The sequence below is a fragment of the Saccopteryx leptura genome, chromosome 6 (genome assembly GCF_036850995.1).
Source record: "Saccopteryx leptura isolate mSacLep1 chromosome 6, mSacLep1_pri_phased_curated, whole genome shotgun sequence".
Taxonomy (NCBI): domain Eukaryota; kingdom Metazoa; phylum Chordata; class Mammalia; order Chiroptera; family Emballonuridae; genus Saccopteryx; species Saccopteryx leptura.
In genome coordinates this window covers 167,786,352-167,805,336 of record NC_089508.1, presented here as the reverse complement: position 1 = coordinate 167,805,336, position 18,985 = coordinate 167,786,352, and the positions used below count along the sequence as shown (strand labels likewise).

General features: G+C 41.6%; 1 protein-coding gene across 6 annotated transcripts in view; it reads left to right on the top strand.

The window, feature by feature from the left end:
• The window catches only part of PRELID2 (PRELI domain containing 2), a 75,358-nt gene that overhangs the window by 33,331 nt on the left and 23,042 nt on the right, over nucleotides 1-18,985 (top strand). For all 6 annotated transcript variants that reach the window (XR_010746123.1, XR_010746122.1, XR_010746120.1 and 3 more), the window contains one exon: nucleotides 8,517-8,622. Coding sequence is in view for 1 of the 6 variants with exons in the window: in XM_066341699.1 (XP_066197796.1) it covers nucleotides 8,517-8,622 (106 nt within the window). In the remaining 5 variants the exon portion in view is untranslated. The remainder of the gene's footprint in view (nucleotides 1-8,516; nucleotides 8,623-18,985) is intronic.

Here is an 18,985-nt window from a genome sequence, read left to right as displayed (position 1 = left end):
GGACAACCTAAGGTCATGAGACAATAGACAGGACCCTGATGACAGTCTTCCTGACCTAAGACTCTGCCTCTACTGTCAGGTTGAGAATCCACACCCGGGATGCTGAGTGCCATCTTTCTAAGCATGACTGATATTAGTCGCTGAGCCGGGAGACGGAAAATAAAACAGACAAGCCGAGTTTAGTGTCCTGCTTTGCATGTAGGGCACTGTGCTGGAGGTGGAGTCTGCTGTATTTAATAGGCGTCTGATGTCAAGCAGGTCGTCACATTGGGAGGAGTTGAGGTCGTCCCTCTCTGCTTGTTCCGTTCCATTCTCCCCTCTGCTCTGGGGTGACTCAGCAGCCTCCTGTCTGAAGTTAGGAAAACCTTCCAGCCCTCAGCAGCGGTCGAGTGTGGATGAATCTTGCTCCAAGTATATTGAAAATTAATACTTCCTCATTTTTTTATATGTATTCCATTCCATGTTCGTGGTAGAACAGTTACAAAATACATATAAGAAAAAAAAAGGACTATGTTTATGCTCTCTGGGTACGTCCTCATTAAGTCAGTGACCCCAAAGGAAACCAATATGCTGACCTGAATCCTTACAGATCCGTCCTGCCTGGGGGTGATCCTCACATGGGTGGAATTATATAGTCTGTTCTCCATTATTTCGGTTTTCTTATGCTCAACATCATGTCTAAGAATATCATCTAATGTGTATCTGTAGCTTATTCTTTTCCAATTGTTGTGTAGCCTTGCACAGTGGGAGCATACTACAATTGCTATCAGTTTATTTACTCATTTTTATAAACATGAAATCATATTGTGCATGGTATTAATTTACATTAATTTATCATTACATTTGGGACTTTCTTTCCTTATTAAATATGTCATGTTTTAAAATGATTTTTTCATGACTGAGCAGATGTATTTATTGGAGAAAATTATTTTAGTGTGCTTTATTAGTATCCTGATTTGGGGGCATTTGCATTATTTTCCATGATTTGTTCTTATAAATAATGATGTGGTGAATATCTTTATAGGCCAGTCTAAGCCCTCATCTAAGATTATTTGCTTAGGCAGTATTGTTAGAGGTGGATGTTATGTGTCCAAGGGTTTGTTTGTGTTAGTGGTTTTTCTTAGGTATTGCCAAGCTGAAACACGCATTCTTAATCATCTCAGAAAACTCCCCAGGGTCATGGCAATTGGCAGTGTTGTATACAGGCCTGCATTTGAAATGAGATCAGGAACAGCTTCGTAATTTTCAGGGTCTGGTGCAAAATGAAAACACAGAGCCCCTTGTCCAAAAATGGTTAAGAGTTTCAAAACAGTGATAGCAGGGCATTCAAATATATGTGTAGCCCTTCCGATAGCTGAGCCTCATGGGCCGCATACATCTCCACGCTGAAGCCAGCCCTGGATGCGATGCTGCACCAGTGGGACCAGTATCCTGACTCGACTATCAGAGCAGTTCACAACGGTTGTATATTTTGAAGGTCTGTGCCGGCAAGTTTGCCTGGAATACGTACTTCTCTAGGTATCGGGCTGTGTGTATGTTGGGGGGATGACGACAGTGGATCTGGGGGTCTGGGGTTAATAGTGTGGATTCAGATAGTGGCCGCGTCACTTATTTTTGTGTGACCTTAGCAAATTTACCTCTTTGGACTTCATTTTTTTTTTAATCTGGAAGGTTTTTTCTCAATCTCATAAGGTTGTGAGAATTAGCTGATGCATATATATATTATGCTTTACCATAGTAGGCTATTTTCAAAAGTGTGATGTGTTATTATTGATGATCAATTCTTTTTTTTTATATATATATACAGAGAGAGTCAGAGAGAGGGATAGATAGGGACAGACAGATAGGAACGGAGAGAGTTGAGAAGCATCAATCATCAGTTTTTCATTGTGACACCTTAGTTGTTCATTTATTGCTTTCTCATATGTGCCTTGACTGCAGACCTTCAGCAGACCAAGTAACCCCTTGCTCAAGCCAGAGACCTTGGGTCCAAACTGGTGAGCTTTTTGCTCAAGCCAGATGAGCCTGCACTCAAGCCAGTGACCTCGGAGTCTCGAACCTGGGTCCTCCACATCCCAGTTCAATGCTCTATCCACTGCGCCACTGCCTGGTCAGGCGATGATCAATTCTTAAATGCTATGTTTTAAGAGATGGAGCCACCCTGCCCTATAGGTTATAACCAGTCTGAACTGCTGCGCTCCCGAGACTCTGCCATTTGATCATTCCTTGGTGTTAACAGCATTTCCTGCTGCCGCTTGTTGTCAACTGTTTAGGCATCAACCTGTTGATTCCTGGGGTGGGTTAAAAGCAGCTCAGAAGGGAGGTCTCTCTCCAGGAGTGGATTTTAGGGGCCGGCAGGGTGATTGGTCTACATGGCTGTGCAGCAGAGTGTGTGTGTGTGTGTGTGTGTGTGTGTGTGTGTGTGTGATTGCAGGATGGGAGAGCCGGCTGGAGAGGCGGGAGGCTTTGGGAGCTCCAAGGCTCTGTGCTCCACAATGAGGAGGGAGGGACTCCTGGCTCAGTGGTTGTGTTGATGGAGTGCCGCCTAGAAGTTAATGAAGTACAAGGGTTTCAGAGTTGACTGGAGCAGGATTTATACCACGGACATTTAACCTCATGGGTGCTGTGCTTCTGTTCCTCTAAGTGGGAAGAGTACAGATAACAGTATTAGATAGAATTATTATTATTACTACCGATGTAAGAATTATTAACCGACATTTATTGGGGTCTTACTCATATTACCTTGAGTGCTTTACACATAGTACCTTATTCACCCCTGGAACAACCTATGACGTAGGTATTAACCCCATTTTACAAAGGAGATTGAACTTCACAGAAGTCCGGGAACTTGCCTACATCGGTAGGTCTTCATTCCATGGCAGAGATGAGATGGAAATCCCAGTGATATAAGTTTTATATTGTACAGATGGGTTTGGTAGGTTAGGGCAGGAGAGACTCCATATTCCAGCATGGTGGAGCCTGTACATCTCCACTGTGGAGCCAACATCTGCACGGAGGAGTTAGACAGGCAGTGAGCGGGCAGCCTGACCTGCAGAGCCCACCTTTCCCTTGGGGCCCCTTTCTGTGGTTACAGGAGACTGGCAAAAGCTTTGTGATCAGGACTGAGATGTCATCGCCACAAGAATATCCGTGGAACCTCTGTTTTTTCTCAGAGACACTTTGATTACATTCCCACCATGGAAACAGCGCAGCAAGATTCGCTGTACCTGAGCAGTCTGTGCTGCAAGGACGGGGCCTTGTGGACAACTTTGGTTTTCCCAGAAACTGCTGTTGGCAGGATTCAGAGCTGGTGGCCGCATGCTCTGGGGGTTAATTCCCGATCCACATTTCTTCTCAACTCTTTTCCAAATCCAGAAGGCACCAAAATTTTCAGTGACCCCAAAGTATCAATAGGAGACTGATGGTGCGCACTGCCATTCGCTTTCACACAGGTGTTCCGAAATTCGAGCTGTGCTCTCACTGTTGTGATTGCATTGTGTTCTGTGTTGTATTATGTCCGCCTGAGGACAGACCAATAGATATGACTCAGATGCAGGCACTGTGTGTGAATGAATGTGCCTCCTCTTTTTTACCTAATTTTCCAAATGCTGCAGTGGCTTCTCTCTCAGCCAGGTGAAGGCTGCCCCCTACTGACTGCACGGTGGAACTCCTGAGGTGTTTGGTTCCGTTTCTGACAGAAGTATTGAGATGCACTATCGGGTGCTCCCCTTCTTTTGTTGCTTCCCTTCCCCCTCCCTCCCCTCCCTTCCTCCCTCCACGCTTTTGTTTCTAATGCAGTATTGATTTCCTACTGTGTGCTAGTCAGTGCAGTTGGAATTGGTGCAATGAAAAAACAAAGTACAGGTAAAACCATTTAGAAAAACATTTGGCATTGTTTGTTAAAACTGAAATTGTGCCTGTCCTCTGGCCCAGAAATATAATTGCTTGATGCTCTAGAGCAGTGGTGGTCAACCTGGTCCCTACCACCCACTAGGGGGCATTCCAGCTTTCATGGTGGGCAGTAGCGGAGCAACCAAAGTATAAATAAAAAGATAGATTTAACTATAGTAAGTTGTTTTATAAAGATTTATTCTGCCAAACTTAGTGAAAGTCTGACATAAAGTACTTGGTAAGTCATTATTATTATATGCTTTAACCTGCTGTAACTCTGCTTTATACATTTTATAAAGTTACTTCCCTACTCTATAAATCACCATTACTGTGGAACCGGTGGGCGGTTAGAAAATTTTACTACTAACAGAGATACAAAAGTGGGCGGTAGGTATAAAAAGGTTGACTACCCTTGCTCTAGAGACTCTTGTGCACATATCTATATGCATTATAGGCCTGTTGATAACAGCTCCAGACCAGGCCCATTCTAAATGTCCATCTTCAGTAGAGTGGATAATAATTTGGGGTATTTTCAAACAGTAGAACACTATGCAGCAATGAAAATGAATAAACAGTAGCTACATGCAACGATATGGATGAATCTTAACTGAGCATGTGGGCTTTATTTTTCTGCACCTTAGTGAATAGCCAGCGATGAGATCAGTTGGTGTTTAGGAAGCTGACTTTGGGCAATGTGGATGATAGAGTCCACGCTGGAGACGGGGACCCCACTGGGTGGCATTTGTGGTCCTGAAGAGAGAAATTCCTGTGCTGACCCCAGGCAGTAGCCAAAGCAAGGGAGAGAATGACATTGACTGTTGGGAGATGTTAAAAATGAAATAAACACAAGCTGGTGACTGATTGAATGTTCTGATTGATTGGAAAGGGAACCGTGTAACACATCACTGAGATTTCTGATCTCATAGACGAGGAGGACGGTTGTGTCAATAACTGAGGAAGGAGCAGGACTGCAGTTGTGAGATGGTAGAAGGTTATTCAACTTCTCTTTGCCATGATTTTCTCAATAAAATAACAAATTTAAGAGTAACAGCCTCAGAAGATAGCACGATGTCTGATATAAAATATACTCTGTTACTACGCAGGGTTTTGAAGAGTAGCTGTGACCCAGGTACATAACATCATAAATGAGACGCAGCCTTTCCTTTGGATTCAACAGACAGAAGACAGGTGTAGGAAGTGTCAAGCTTGGGCATGGAAGGAAGTCTTAGGACAAAAGGCAGAAAGAACTGAGGTTACATAGTATGGGAAAAGAAAAGCCAATACGTGCTTTAAGTGAAGGATAAGTTAGAAGTTAGTGTGTTCCTAACCGTTTTGCTGAAAATGATTCTTGGTAGCACAGAGCCTTTTAAATAATATTTTTTATTTATGTAAAAATGATCATTAGAACCTTATTATTAATATTTTTGGTGATTGCCAAGTAATGTGTATTTGTTATAGAAAATTAGTAAAAAGAACAAAATAAATAAATAACAGCTATAATTCTAATGTCCAGAGATTCCTTGTTAATATTTCAGCTCTATCCATTCTTTCATCCATCCATTCTTCCATCCATCCATTCTTCCATCCAGCCATTCTTCCATCCACCCATCCATCCATCCATCCATCCATCCATCCATCCATCCACCCACCCATCCATTCATCCATCCATCCATCCATCCATCCATCCATCCATCCATCCATCCATCCATCTTTGCTTTCTTTTTCTTCTTTAAAAAGAGCTGAAATGAAACTGTATATTGTTGTTTTACCTGTTGCGCTTTTTACAGGAACTTATGTAGAGGCTTATCTAGCATGAGAGATCTAGGTTAGCTATTGCATTAAGAAGAAAATATGTGACGTGCTTTGTCAACGAGTTATTTAGGAAAAGCACATTTTCTTCTCTGGCAGTCTTGAAATATAGTAGGAGAGACTGTCTTGTTGATGGCAAGGGCATGACCCCGCTTTACCTTCCTGGTATTCTCCCCTACGGGGCCAAACCCTGAGTATGCTTTTCTGAGCGTTTACTTCTCCCCAAATTGGCGAAAAGAAATATTGCTTAGGCTGTGATGTGAGAGACACTTTTATTAATCCCTCACCTACGCTTGCCTTGAGGACTGAAGAATGCATCTTACCCTCCCAAGAGGGTAAGACTGCTCAGCTTCCCATTTTTAAATATTAAAATCACTGTGAAAGTCTGCGGCTGACAAATCAGGAATAAAGACGGGAAAGATTAGTGTCACATGAGCAGATCATTTTAAATAGGCTTAAATCTAAGAGGTAGAAGCTGCTTAGACTACCTATTTGCTTAGACTATTTATGTTGGATTGGTTAGGATAACTGAGAGAGAGAGAGAGAAGAGACAGAAGTGTTCTGCAGGCTTTGTTTTTCTGTGTGCACTATCTAAATGTAGAGGCTACTGATATTAGGGGATTAGTGAAAACATCTGATTAAGTTAGATAACTATTTTTTTTTACCAAAATCACAGCTTTTTGGATCCATAGTTCTCTCAGGATATTTTTTCTTAGTGTCAGTGAGTTTGTGCATGCGCACACCCCCTCTCCCACCCCAACCCCCGCCCCCACCGAGGAGATGTGGTTCCTATCTCCTTCCATAGAGATCTAAGAAGATAGAGGAAGTATTTCCTTTATAGACTCTTTTGATTGTAAAGAAATTTAAATTAATTAATTCATTTAACAAATGCTCGTTGAACTCGTTGAGTGTAGGCACTGTGCTAAAAATTGGGGATAGGAGATGGTCTGAAAGCACTAAGGAGTAACAACAAGTCTTTTACTCAGTGACGCACGTGTCACTGTTTGTCTGTACCTGTTACTTGGTGACCTCAGAAGAAAAGTCCTTGTTGCCTCCAGGATAAAGTGTGAACTCCTCAGCCTAAGAAGACCATTCGCAGTGTGGTCTCTATTTGTCTTTCTAGCCTTCTCTGCTGACATCTCCCATGTCCACCTTATCCTCCAGTTGTTCATCTGAGAAGCAATAAATTTCTTTATAATCACAAAGGCTCTACAGACTATTGGGAATTTTCAGAAAACTTGCGAGTCCTTAGCCCTGTTCCTTTTATGCCTTCTCTCTGGGTCCTTGTGGTCTTCCTGCGCTGGAAAGCTTTGCCTCGGTTTGCTGATGTGACTCTCGCGCCTGGTATCTGTCTGCAGACTCTGCACGGTGGAACTCCTGAGGTGTTTGGTTCCGTTTCCAAACACCTGCTGTAATAAGCCCTCATGCTTGCCTTTGTTCCTAGCAGCCCCCAGGTGTCCAAAGAGTGATGCTGCCTTTCCCAGGACATTCTGAGTCACGTGGGACAGAAGCCAGTGCCTTGGGCAGCACCCATGTCAAACCAGAATGTTGGACGTTCATTTCACTCTTTGTTCCCCCTTCCAATGGAGAAGTCACGAGATAGGGGTTTTCTTCTGTTGGCGCTGCATTGAGCTGGGTGGGTGGGGGGTTGTGGCAGGTACATGCAGCAAATTCTTTTATTCACTTTGATGTGGCTCCACTTGGCTTTGCACTTGCCTGGGGTCCTGCAACCTCTTAACTGGTTTATGGAATTCTCACACAGGCAATTAGGTCCATCTATTGTTGTTAAGTCAGGGTCTCCAAGGGGAGATGAGGGCCCAGGGCCTTCCATCCTGCCATCTTTCTGACATCACTCTCATGTGGTATCCAAATCTCTGTTTTATTGATTGGAGGTGATTAATATCAGTAGAACTTTAAATAGGGTGGTGGCACATCTAATCTGTTTTACCTCCCTTGCCAGTCAAGGATTAAAGAAGCCATTCCAGGCTTCTGGCTTTCCTGTCTCTGTCCGCCTGTCTCTCTTTAGTAGTGGTGCGGACATTTAGTGAATGCTCATTGCATGGCAGGAACTGTCCCTGTTCCTGTTATATGTGTTAGCTCATTTACCTTGCACACTAGTTGGAAGATACTATGATTATTCCCAATATGCTTGTTAAAGAAACCGAGTTAAGAGTCTAAGTAATTTACGCAAGGTCATCCAGCTGATCATTGTCTCAGACTTAATTTTAAAAAGCCATTTTGCAGCATGAAACGGATGTACATACATTTAGAATTAGTTAAATTTGTTGAGTAGGGGTCAAGGAGAGCAACTTTGAAAAGATCATTGACTAGCCTATCACGGAATTATTTATGGGGTATGTCTAGAAATTCTGTGTTCTGCTGTTGTTAGAATAATACACCCATACATTTTCTCTTCTTCCCAGCCTAATTGAGATGTGGTAAACATATAATATTGTGTAAGTTTAAGATGTACAACATAATAACGTGATATATGTATATAATGCAAAATGCTTACAACAATAAGATTACTTAACACATTCATCACTTCCCAGAGCTACATTTTTTTTCTTTTTGTGATGAGAACTTAAAGTCTACTCTCTTAGCACCTTGTAATAGATATTCTTTAGTTTGAATAAGACTTGCTTATATAAATTATAAGTCTCTGACAAAATCTTTTGTTGTAACAGGCAATTATTGAATTGCTATGGATATAATTTTGTGGTGATGAGAAGTGGTACTTAGTCTGTTGGAAATCCCTGTGGGTTGAGTGTCCAAATGTAGAAGTCATTAAAGCTATATACTTTTGTGTTTTGTAGGACGGAGTTCATTCAAAGAGGCAGGATCACAATCACAGGGGCTGGCTTCCTCAACTGCATATTGGAAACTTTTGCTAGTACATTCTTAAGACAGGGAGCCCAGAAGGTAAGCTGGCATCCATTTGGAACCAACATTAATTTGACGAAACCATAGATATTCCTATTGGGTTCTCGGTAAGACTCATAAACAGTCGTGTGAAGAATAACTACAGTTAAAAAACAAATATATGCACAAATAATTCCCCTCACTAATTATTATATAAGTCCAAATCAAAGTAAAACTAAAGTGCTATTTGTGGCCCATTAAATTAAAAATGTACCAATGAAGAGTATGTGATAATATGGAGAATACTTAGAGTGTAATTAAGAGAAATAATCAGAATGAATAATTATATGTTTATAGTATATACAATATGGTGACAACTCTTTAATAACAAAGATAATAGCTAATATTAATTGAGCACTTACTGTGTGCTACTCACTGTAAAAAGAATTTTTGTTTATCTCATTTAATCCTTATAACCCTTTGAGAAAGCTGTTACTGTTGTCCTGGGATTATGGATGAAGAAGACAGAGATATCTGCAGCTCCTGGTGTCTGTTACTGTAGTTTTCAGACTCCGTGATTGGGGAGCTTAGGCTTCTAAGAAGGTGGCTCAGAAGCCACCTTGATGTTCGAAGGTCCTCTGAACCCTGTTTTAAGTAGAGCTACTCAGTTTCTAGTCTATCTAGAATGCAGTTTCACATGAAGCCATGTGTCCTATTTTCTGGTCTACGGCACGGTCCATTCCTTATGCATCTTTATGTGTTTGTTGTAGATGTTTTGAAGTGGTTTTAAGTTATTTCATATTTATTATATTTAAAATATTTTGCTTTGTGCTATTATTATTGTTGTTAATTGTGATTATGGGCATAATTACTTAAATCTAGGATTTACTCAGGACTCATGCATATGTTACCTAGTAGGTAGGTTTAATGGTTGGTCTAAGGCAGGGGTCGAGAACCTATGGCTCGTGAGCCAGATGTGGCTCTTTTGATGGCTGCATCTGGCTTGCAGACAGATCTTTAATAAAAAAAATAATGTTAAAAATATAAAACATTCTCATGTATTATAATCCATTCATTTCCTACTGCTCATGTTCATGGTTGCGGGTGGCCAGAGCCAATCACAGCTGTCCCCCAGACAACACCAAATTTTTATTGGATAATGCGTAACATACACGGGTCATTGTATGGCTCTCACGGAATTACATTTTAAAATATGTGGTGTTCATGGCTCTCTCAGCCAAAAAGGTTCCCAACCCCTGCTCTAAAAATACCAAGGCTGATGAGAGAAATAATTTTGTTGTCCCTGAGTTGTTGTCTTGTATATCAATAATTAGAAGAGGTAGACTTTTTCTGTAGAGTCAGATAGTTAATGTTAGACTTTGTGGGCCAAGAGGCAAGTGAGCTAGTCTGTAGGTGCTTTATAACAAGAGAGAAACAAATTTGCACAAGTTTTATTAAAATATAATAATAATTCAGTATACTTTTAAAAATAATACAAGCCTACTAAGAATATGATCCTTTTGTGTCTGTGTGGGGCGGGGGGAGGAAGGGAGAGAGATGAGAAGCATCAACTCATAGGTTTGGCACCTTAGTTGTTCTTTGATTGCTTTCTCATATGTTGACCGGGGGGGCTACAGCAGAGCCAGTGACCCCTTGCTCAAGCCAGCGACCTTGGGCTCAAGCTGGTGAGCCTTGCTTAAACCAGATGAGCCCACGTTCAAGCTGTGACCTCGGGGTTTCAAACCTGGGACCTCAGTCAATACTCAATTCACTGTGCTACCACCTGTCAGGCCTAAGAATATAATTCTTAGAAGAATAGATTTCTTTTGTTGTGGGGGAGATAACATTTAGATGAACTGGGGTAAAATTTTAGTTTTCTCTACCATAAGGTTGGTTACAAATGTTTATTTGTAAAGGCCACTCTTATCTTGTGGACCCTACAAATACAGGTAGTGGGCTGGATTTAGCCTGTGGGCTATAATTTGCCAACCTTTGTTTTGGATAAATAAATATTATTTTATTAATCCAAGTGGGTCTGTATTTGACCTGTCCATCTGTTGGAACCTTGTAATGATTTAAACATACAGTGGTTGTGTGCGCTCTGATTCTGTGAGATACATAAAGTAGTATTCTTATGCCCATTCTATTGATGAGAAATGTCTTGAAGAGATAAGTGAGCCCAATATGTGTGTCACTGCTTGCCCACCTTCCTTCCTTTTACAAATATATACTGAGTACCTGCCTTGTGCCTGGCACTAAGTTGGGCTGAGTGGATGTCCTCAAGATCATAGGACTTGCAGAGGGTGGAGCCTGGACTGAAATCTCCACCTTTTATCTTTACGTTTACCTCTTGCCACTTTTTGAGGAGTGGTACAGTGCAAGCTTTTGAGGAATGGGGAATACCTGTCCTCCCAAAGCCTTTGGCCACACAGTAGGCTCTATGCTGTTGATGGCAGAGAGGGGGTTTTATTAATCTTAGTTCCAGTTTCCTCCAGCCGCAGTACCTTGGACAGTGCTCTGTACATGTGTGTGGAAATGAGTAGAGAGAGGTTCACTGTTGGTTTGTGATGAATAATATCTGGAAATAATTGAGTCACTTAATTTATTTTTAAGAAATAACTTTTAGGAAATTCTTATTTACTGATTTTAGAGAGAGAGGAAGGGGAAAGAGAGAAAGAGAGAGAGAGAATGAAAGAGAGGGAGAAAGAGAAACACCAGTTTGTTGTTCTACTTATTTATGCATTCAGTAGTTGACTCTTGTATGTGTCCTGACTGGGGATCGAACCTGCAACCTTGGTGTATTGGGATGATGCTCCAGCCAATTGAGCTACCTGGCCAGGGTCAAGTGACTAAATTTTTAAAGAGAGGAACCCAAGTGATTCCTCCGTATTCTCACTTATGCTCAGAAATAAGAGTATATATATTTTTTCTGCTAGCTTTTGCTTTTCAACTTTTTTTTTAGAGGCTTAGTTTAATTAGTTAGCTTTTCAATTTTAGGTGCCACTCATGCTTAAGTGTCTTTTACTCTTTATCCAAGTGGTGATGTTTTCTGGTATCAGCCTGATAAAACCTTCACAGCTGAGTCTGCATAAATGGTTTCTGTGGAAGTCACCATGGGAGTGTTTCGGGTGACTTTATTTTCTTTCACTTTAGACCTTTATCTCTGAGGCTGTTTAGTGGTGGTAAAAGTGGGATCTGATATCTGTTGTTTTTCCTCAGAAACGGCATAACTGGACACTCAGAGTTTATATCTCTTATGTTTGTAAATAAAAGCTGGCCCTAGATATAGACCTCGAAGCTGGGGTCACTGGTGTTCTGTGCCTCTGCGGGCTTGTTCATTGCTTTTCTCTCTCCCTTTACCATTCAGAAGTGACTGGAAATTCAGGGGCCTTTCTGATCCAAATGCTGACTTTCACACATGACTTGATCACCACTTTCCTCTTGGAATGTAAATATCATATGTGGGTAGGAGAATGGGGATTTCCTCTTGGTATTCAAGTCAACAAACAGCTCCTGAAACAGAAGCAGTCTGAACTTACAGCCCAGTAAAGCCCACTGTCTTTGTGATAGAGCACAGCTCACTTACCTCTCCAATCCTAAGTTTATTTGTCTACAGATGGAAATTTTAGTGCGTTCCCACAGATAAGCGGGAAAGCACCATTTGAAAGCTTTCAGTATAGTGAAGAACACAGGTCAACTACTGTGTACGTAAGGTGTATCTTTGTTTTTAATTTAAAAAAATCCTACGCACATGCTTCCTTTTTATACTTTCTCTTTATGATTACATTATTTTGGTCTTTTTTATTTTTTTACTCCTCAAACTCATATGGACACACACGAGATTTTAAACTCAGAAGTTCAGTTCCACAGACACTTTGGGTGTCAAATGTGAGCACGGCATTGGGTGGGATACTGCAGACACAGGTAAGTATAAGACAGCTTCACTCCCTGGACACCTAGCTCAGGATAGAGAGCATGACAGTCGATGAATAAACATCCTTTGAAGTGAAATTTATCGAGCCCACTTGGTGTTTAGTGCTCAGCACTATGGTTGGTGCTGACGAGGATATTAAAAAACAAACAGTGGTTACCAAGAGCTTACTAGATGCTGGGCGCTGTGCTCAGCATGTATTAGTTTACCTATTTGTCTAAACAGTTTATGACATCGGCGTTGTTCCCACTTTACGTATAGGGAAACTGAGGTCCCAAGTGGCGAATCAGTTTTCTCAAGGTCACAGAATTAGAAATTAGAGGGTAATGAACCTGGAGGTTGAACCCAAGCTTCTCTGCCTGCAGAGTGTGCCCTTGACGACTGCACCGTACTTCGCATCCACGGGCTCTGGGCGCAGACCGCTTCTGTGTGGGGCGAGATGTGTGTGCTTGACTGAGCGCAATGAGGGTGGGGCACGCAGAAGTGAGGCGCTCGTCACTATGGGAAAACCTGGAACGGACCAGAGGAGTCCTTTGAGCCTCTATAGCCGTGATGGTGAACCTTTTCATAAAAACCGCCCACTTTTGGCCCTGGCCGGTTGGCTCAGTGGTAGAGCGTCGGCCTGGCGTGCAGAAGTCCTGGGTTCGATTCCCGGCCAGGGCACACAGGAGAGGCGCCCATCTGCTTCTCCACCCCTCCCCTTCTCCTTCCTCTCTGTCTCTCTCTTCCCCTCCCGCAGCCGAGGCTCCACTGGAGCAAAGATGGCCCGGGCGCTGGGGATGGCTCCTCGGCCTCTGCCCCCCGGCGCTAGAGTGGCTCTGGTCGCGACAGAGTGACGCCCCGGAGGGGGCAGAGCATCGCCCCCTGGTGGGCAGAGCGTCGCCCCCTGGTGGGCAAAACGTCGCCCCCTGGTGGGCGTGCTGGGTGGATGCCAGTCGGGCGCATGCGGGAGTCTGTCTGACTGTCTCTCCCCGTTTCCGGCTTCAGAAAAATACAGAAAAAAAAACAAAAACAAAAAACCCGCCCACTTTTGCAGTGCTGGTCAACCTGGTCCCTCCTGCCCACTAGTGGGCATTCCAGCTTTCATGGTGGGCCAATCGCAGCGCTGTTTGGTTGCTCCGCTACCGCCCACCAGGACTCCAGCTGGCCTGCTTGCCAAGTGCCTGCAGCTTTAGGGTGTGCTTAGCTGGTGTTTCTGCCATTTTTACTATAATGACATATCTTTTTCCTACTTTCCCATGGACTACGGACTGGTTGTGCTTCTTTTTTTTTTTTTTTAAGATATTTTTATATTAAAGACATAAAACTTACCCTCTTCATTTCTAAGTGTACAGTTCGGTGTCACCGAGTACATTCAGTGTGCGACCGTCACCACCATCACCACCATCCAGCTCCAGAACCTTTTCCTAAGCAGAACTGCGCCGCCGTTAAGTAGTAACTCCCCGTTCCTCTCTCTTCCAACCTCCTGGAGACCACCATTCTGTTTTTGGTCTCTATGAATGGGACTACTCCAGGTATGTCACATGGGTGGAATCCTACAATATTTGTCCTTCTGTATCTGGCTTAGTTCACTTAGCATCATGTTTTCAAGGTTCACCCATGTTGTAGCACGTGTCAGAATTTCCTTTCTCTATAAGTCTGAGGAGGATTGTGTTGTGTGTCTGTATACCACATTTTGTTTATCCCTGCACTCATCGACGGGCACTTGGGTTGCTTCCATCTTTTGGCTGTTGTGAATGCTGCTGCTATGGACATAGGTATATATAGAAATACCTGTCCAGGTTTCTGTGTTCAGTTCCTCTGCTGGGTTATCATATTAATTTTTTTTGAGGAACTACTTAAAAGTTTGTTTTGCCTCCATCTCTCCAAATCAAAACAAAACATTCACCACTTCTTCCCTCCACTCCCCATCCCCCCAAAATCCTAAACCAAAATCAAAAGAACTTTTAGGTGGACTCCGTGTAGTTCTTGTAAATCCACGTTTTACTTTTCTGGGAGAGGCTCAAGAAATACCATGGGTAGACCCAGAGAACAGGCTGACGGCTGCCGGAGGGGAGGGGGCTTGGGGGACTCGGTGAAAAAGGTGCAGGGAGTGAAAAGTACAGACTGGTAGATACAGAGTAGTCAAGGGGGTGTAAAGTACAGCAGAGGAAATATGTCAGTAATATTGTGATGGCTATGTATGGTGCCAGGTGGTACTGGGAGTAGAGGGGGAATGATTTATAGGATATATGATTGTCCACTGGGCTGTGCACCTGAAACTAATACAAAATAATATTGCATGTAAATTGTAATTGAAAATACATTTTTAATTAAAAAGAGAGCTGCATAGTATGGGTGGTAACAACCTTGTCACGCATGTGTTCTCGTTTGCCCAGCTGTCCGAGTGTGGAGGCGGCTGCAAATGCAGCGGGACTGCAGAGCTCTCATGCACTCGTGGAGAAGTGTTTTTTCCTTTCTTCCTTTTTTTTTTTTTAAGTTGGTGAAATATATTTGCAACGTGTAATAAAATAATTTGTTATTTCAGCCACTCTCTTGGCAAAATCTCATGATTAGTTCCATCATTATTCTTATTGTGTTGATTGGGAGGCTGAAGCAGAGAAAGATTGAATTCAGCAGCCTGTGAAATATTTGTCACTGAAACAATGTAGGCAAGTCAACAATTTGAACTCTGCCTTTGAAGAAGGTCTGGCCTAGACATGCTGTAGCCAAAGAGATCTAAACATGCTGCTTCTTTAGGGTGGGTGCTTATTCAAGCCTTATAAAAGTCCATTTTAATAGTGAAAGATAATTCTCTGAGATGAGATGCTGTACACTTGTGTGGGCATGTGTGTCTGTATATTTATATACACACAAGGGCATAAGTACCAGGAAGCAGCCATCCCTGGGAACCATGTCAGAACTGCTTACCATTCTGACCTGAGCCAGTTGCTGTGCTAAGTTGTACGTTAAGTTTTTGTTGGTCCATGTTGGAAATTGAGGATAATTCAAGGTTGATGAGGTTCAGCTGCACACTCCCAGTGTTGCCACCAGTTTATAAAAGAAAGATCAGCAACACATACAGACATTTCATTAATCACTGATTTACAAGTAGACATGAAATAGTGTATCTGTTGTGTAAGTTCTGTGAAGTCTTTGTTCTTTTGGGTACTCTGACCACGAATTGCATGAATTGCATGAACTGTTCTCTGAAGGTAGGGCTGATAATATCCCAAAGGCAAGATTCAGAGATTCTTTAATGATAGCATTAGGCAGTCAGTGTCTCCTGCTCCGGTGGCTGGCCCTAGGATCATTAGACATATGGCTGTTCCAGTGGCATCCTGAAAGTTGGTGGGTGAAGGGCTTACTAGATAGTCTTATATAGCCTCATTTTGCAAGGATGGGTGTTATCTCTAGAATTTAGAGCTAATCCTTATATCTTAAGTTGCACTGATTAATTTAATGAGAGTTCAGCTCTAACATTCATTACGCTGGTTAGCAAGCCACTAACTTCACTAGTGATAATTCACAGTTTTAACATTCCTTATGCTAATGATAAAAAACAAAACAAAACAAAAAATCCCTATGGTGTTGTCATGGATAAAGGCAACTGACGTTTCTGGAGAGTGAGGTTGTTTAGGATGTACATAGCGAAGCCCAAAAGTATGTAGCCTTCGTTAGACCAACTAACTACCTGGTGTGTAACTTGAACTAACACACATGCCATGATATTTTACTGCACCTGCTGAAATACTTTGAAACCAATTCTAGACATCCTAATAATTGTATCCCAAATATCAACTCCTGAACTAAAAGCCCAGTATGTTCTGCCTTTAGAAAGACCATTTAGTGTGAAACAAGGTGTTGACTGTGTGCTTAACATAGAGAGTGAATGTGAAATTTTAGAGCAATGCCCCGTGGTCTGTGATCTGCTTTTCTCATGTCTCAGCTGTCACACCTCACCTCAAGGACCCTCAATTTTCTCATCTCTAAAATGGAGTGGTACCAGTCCTACTTCACAGGGTTTATTTTAAAGATTGAGGACACACATATGAAATATACCTGGCATGTAGAAAAACTCCAGTGATTCTTAGAATTTACAGTTCTCTGTTCACATACATAAAAAGTATGTGCTTTTATAAGTAAATAGTTTACATACATAAGAAGTATGTACTTTTTATAAGTAAATAGCCTTATTAATACTGATATGAACAAAAATTTTAGATAGCAACAGTATAGGTCAAGACTATGTTGTTGTTTTTTAAAAGATAAGTTTTTAAATCATTTTTTAAATTCCATAGTTTAATACTCAGTGTATCCACATTTAACATTTTGGTATAGACCCGTTCATGTGTCTTTGTGTATATTTGTATATGTGTATGTGAACTTTTTTTAAAAAACCAAAGTTGAATCAGTCTATTTAGCCCAACTTTGTCATTTATGTATATATTGTGCATGTTTTTGTGCCATTATGTATTCCTTAAAAACATAATTTTTCATGCCTTCATAATATTCCATTAGCATAATAGTTTTTATTGTTGATTTCTATTTTCTTACTATTATAAATAATATTGTGGTGTATCTGTGACAATAAATACTTGTGTGATTTCTTCTGGTAGCTTCCTAGGTTAAAGCACATTATTAAGACCTTTGATACCTATCACCAATTTTCCTTCCAAAAGAATTCTGCCCATTGATAGCTTCTACTATGAGGTGATTCTGAGTGGTATCTGCTTTCTTGCTGTATGACTTGAATGAATGACTTATCTTCCTAGAACTCCTATTTTTTGTCAGGAAAGTGGGCTCATTATTCTGCTCTCATAGGATTGCTGTGAAGAAGGAATGGGATTGTTAACTCCCGTCCTCCGATCTTCACTCCAAAGACATTAATAGTGAATGCTTCTGTCATGAGCTGGTTACTTGGCCTCAGTTCTCCTCCACACTTGTTAGTTGTGTCACCTTGGATGAGTTGTGCTGAGCTGCTCCATTCCTTACTGTGAATTGAATGTCTAGTGTATGCACATGCATGGTCATCACAACCCTGAAAAAGAGTGGCTATTCAAGACCCCAGGTGTCCAAGATAAAGAAAAAGAGCGAAAAAAACAAAACAAAACAAAAACAAAACTCATTTGAAAGAATAAATAAATGTCTCCCGTTCGACATGAGAATACCAGTAGAAGACCCTGCTGACTGGATATTGGAGACTGATTTCCTGCATGGTTGTGCGACTTCCGTCAAGATTCTTTCCGCTTCTTGAACTGCTTGAAAGAACCTGTGAACTACGTTCTGTCCCTATCGGTCCAGAGGGTATATTTCTCAGCTTTCAATTGACCTCTGTTGATAATACTTTTTAATCTCACTCCTGAGTCCTCAAATAGATCGATTTACTTCATATTTATTCATTAGATGTTGTGAGGGTATTACCAAGAATTCTGATTTTTAACAGTTTATTTCCAGATCAGTTAAACAGTCGTGGCTGTTCTCTTTTTTACAATATATTCTCCTCCCCACCAGCTCAGCTCATCCTGCTGTTATGTCTAGAGATTTAGTCCTGAGAAATGTGGCTTTGGCAGTGAAAACATCTGGGTGTCTGTGAGTGATACAGTTTTTGTTCCTTCCACTGAGTTTAAATCAATGCTTTTACCTTGACTGTAAGACTTAGGGGTCCAATATCCCCCTGTGGCTCATTCGAATTCATTGGGGTTGTAATGGACTGTTCAGTAGTAAAGCTTTTGGGGACCCCTTAAATCAGCCCACTAAGATGTGGGAACCTTGCTTTCAATGAAACTAGACGAAACCTGGGAAGTGAAGCCCTTACGTGAAATGACGGAAAGGAGTTTCCTGAGCTCAGTGTCATTATTTGAGTAGTGATCAGATGTCATGTCTCTGCAGAGCACACTGATGAGTGAATGGGCCAGAAATCAGGAAATCTGCCTCTGGCCCTGCCTTGGCCGCACCGTGGCGGCCATGTTGCTTGGACTAGTTGTTCTGAGTCTACTTTCATTTTTTGTAAAATGAAGGATTGCACTTGGAGATCATTTTCAATTCTGACATTGTATGATTTCTTTTCCACCCACCCTCTTTCCCCTCAGTGTGTAAATACCAAGATTTAAAAGAACTGACTAATAATCCAGCACAAAAATTCATGACTTTTTAGGCTAAGTATGCATCCAAGAGTATCCGAGATAATTCATGTAACAAGTAGATGGTCAAGGCTTGAGGTGGCAATACAATATTTAAAAATAAGGAGCATGCTTTTATAAAGTACTTGTTAGGAAGAGGGGGTGGTAACCATATGGGAAGGTTGTAATAATTTCATTTGCAATCCAGTTCATATGAGCTCAGTAAATTGCACATCAGAAAGATTTGTTGTTCTTGCTGGTGCCTTCGAAGTTTCAGTGCCCAGTAATATAAGGTCTACCGGAAAGTTCTGTCCGTTTTTGGAATAAAACAAAATACAAATTTTTCTTACCGTCAATAAACTTTATTAAATAATATAATTGCCATTATTAT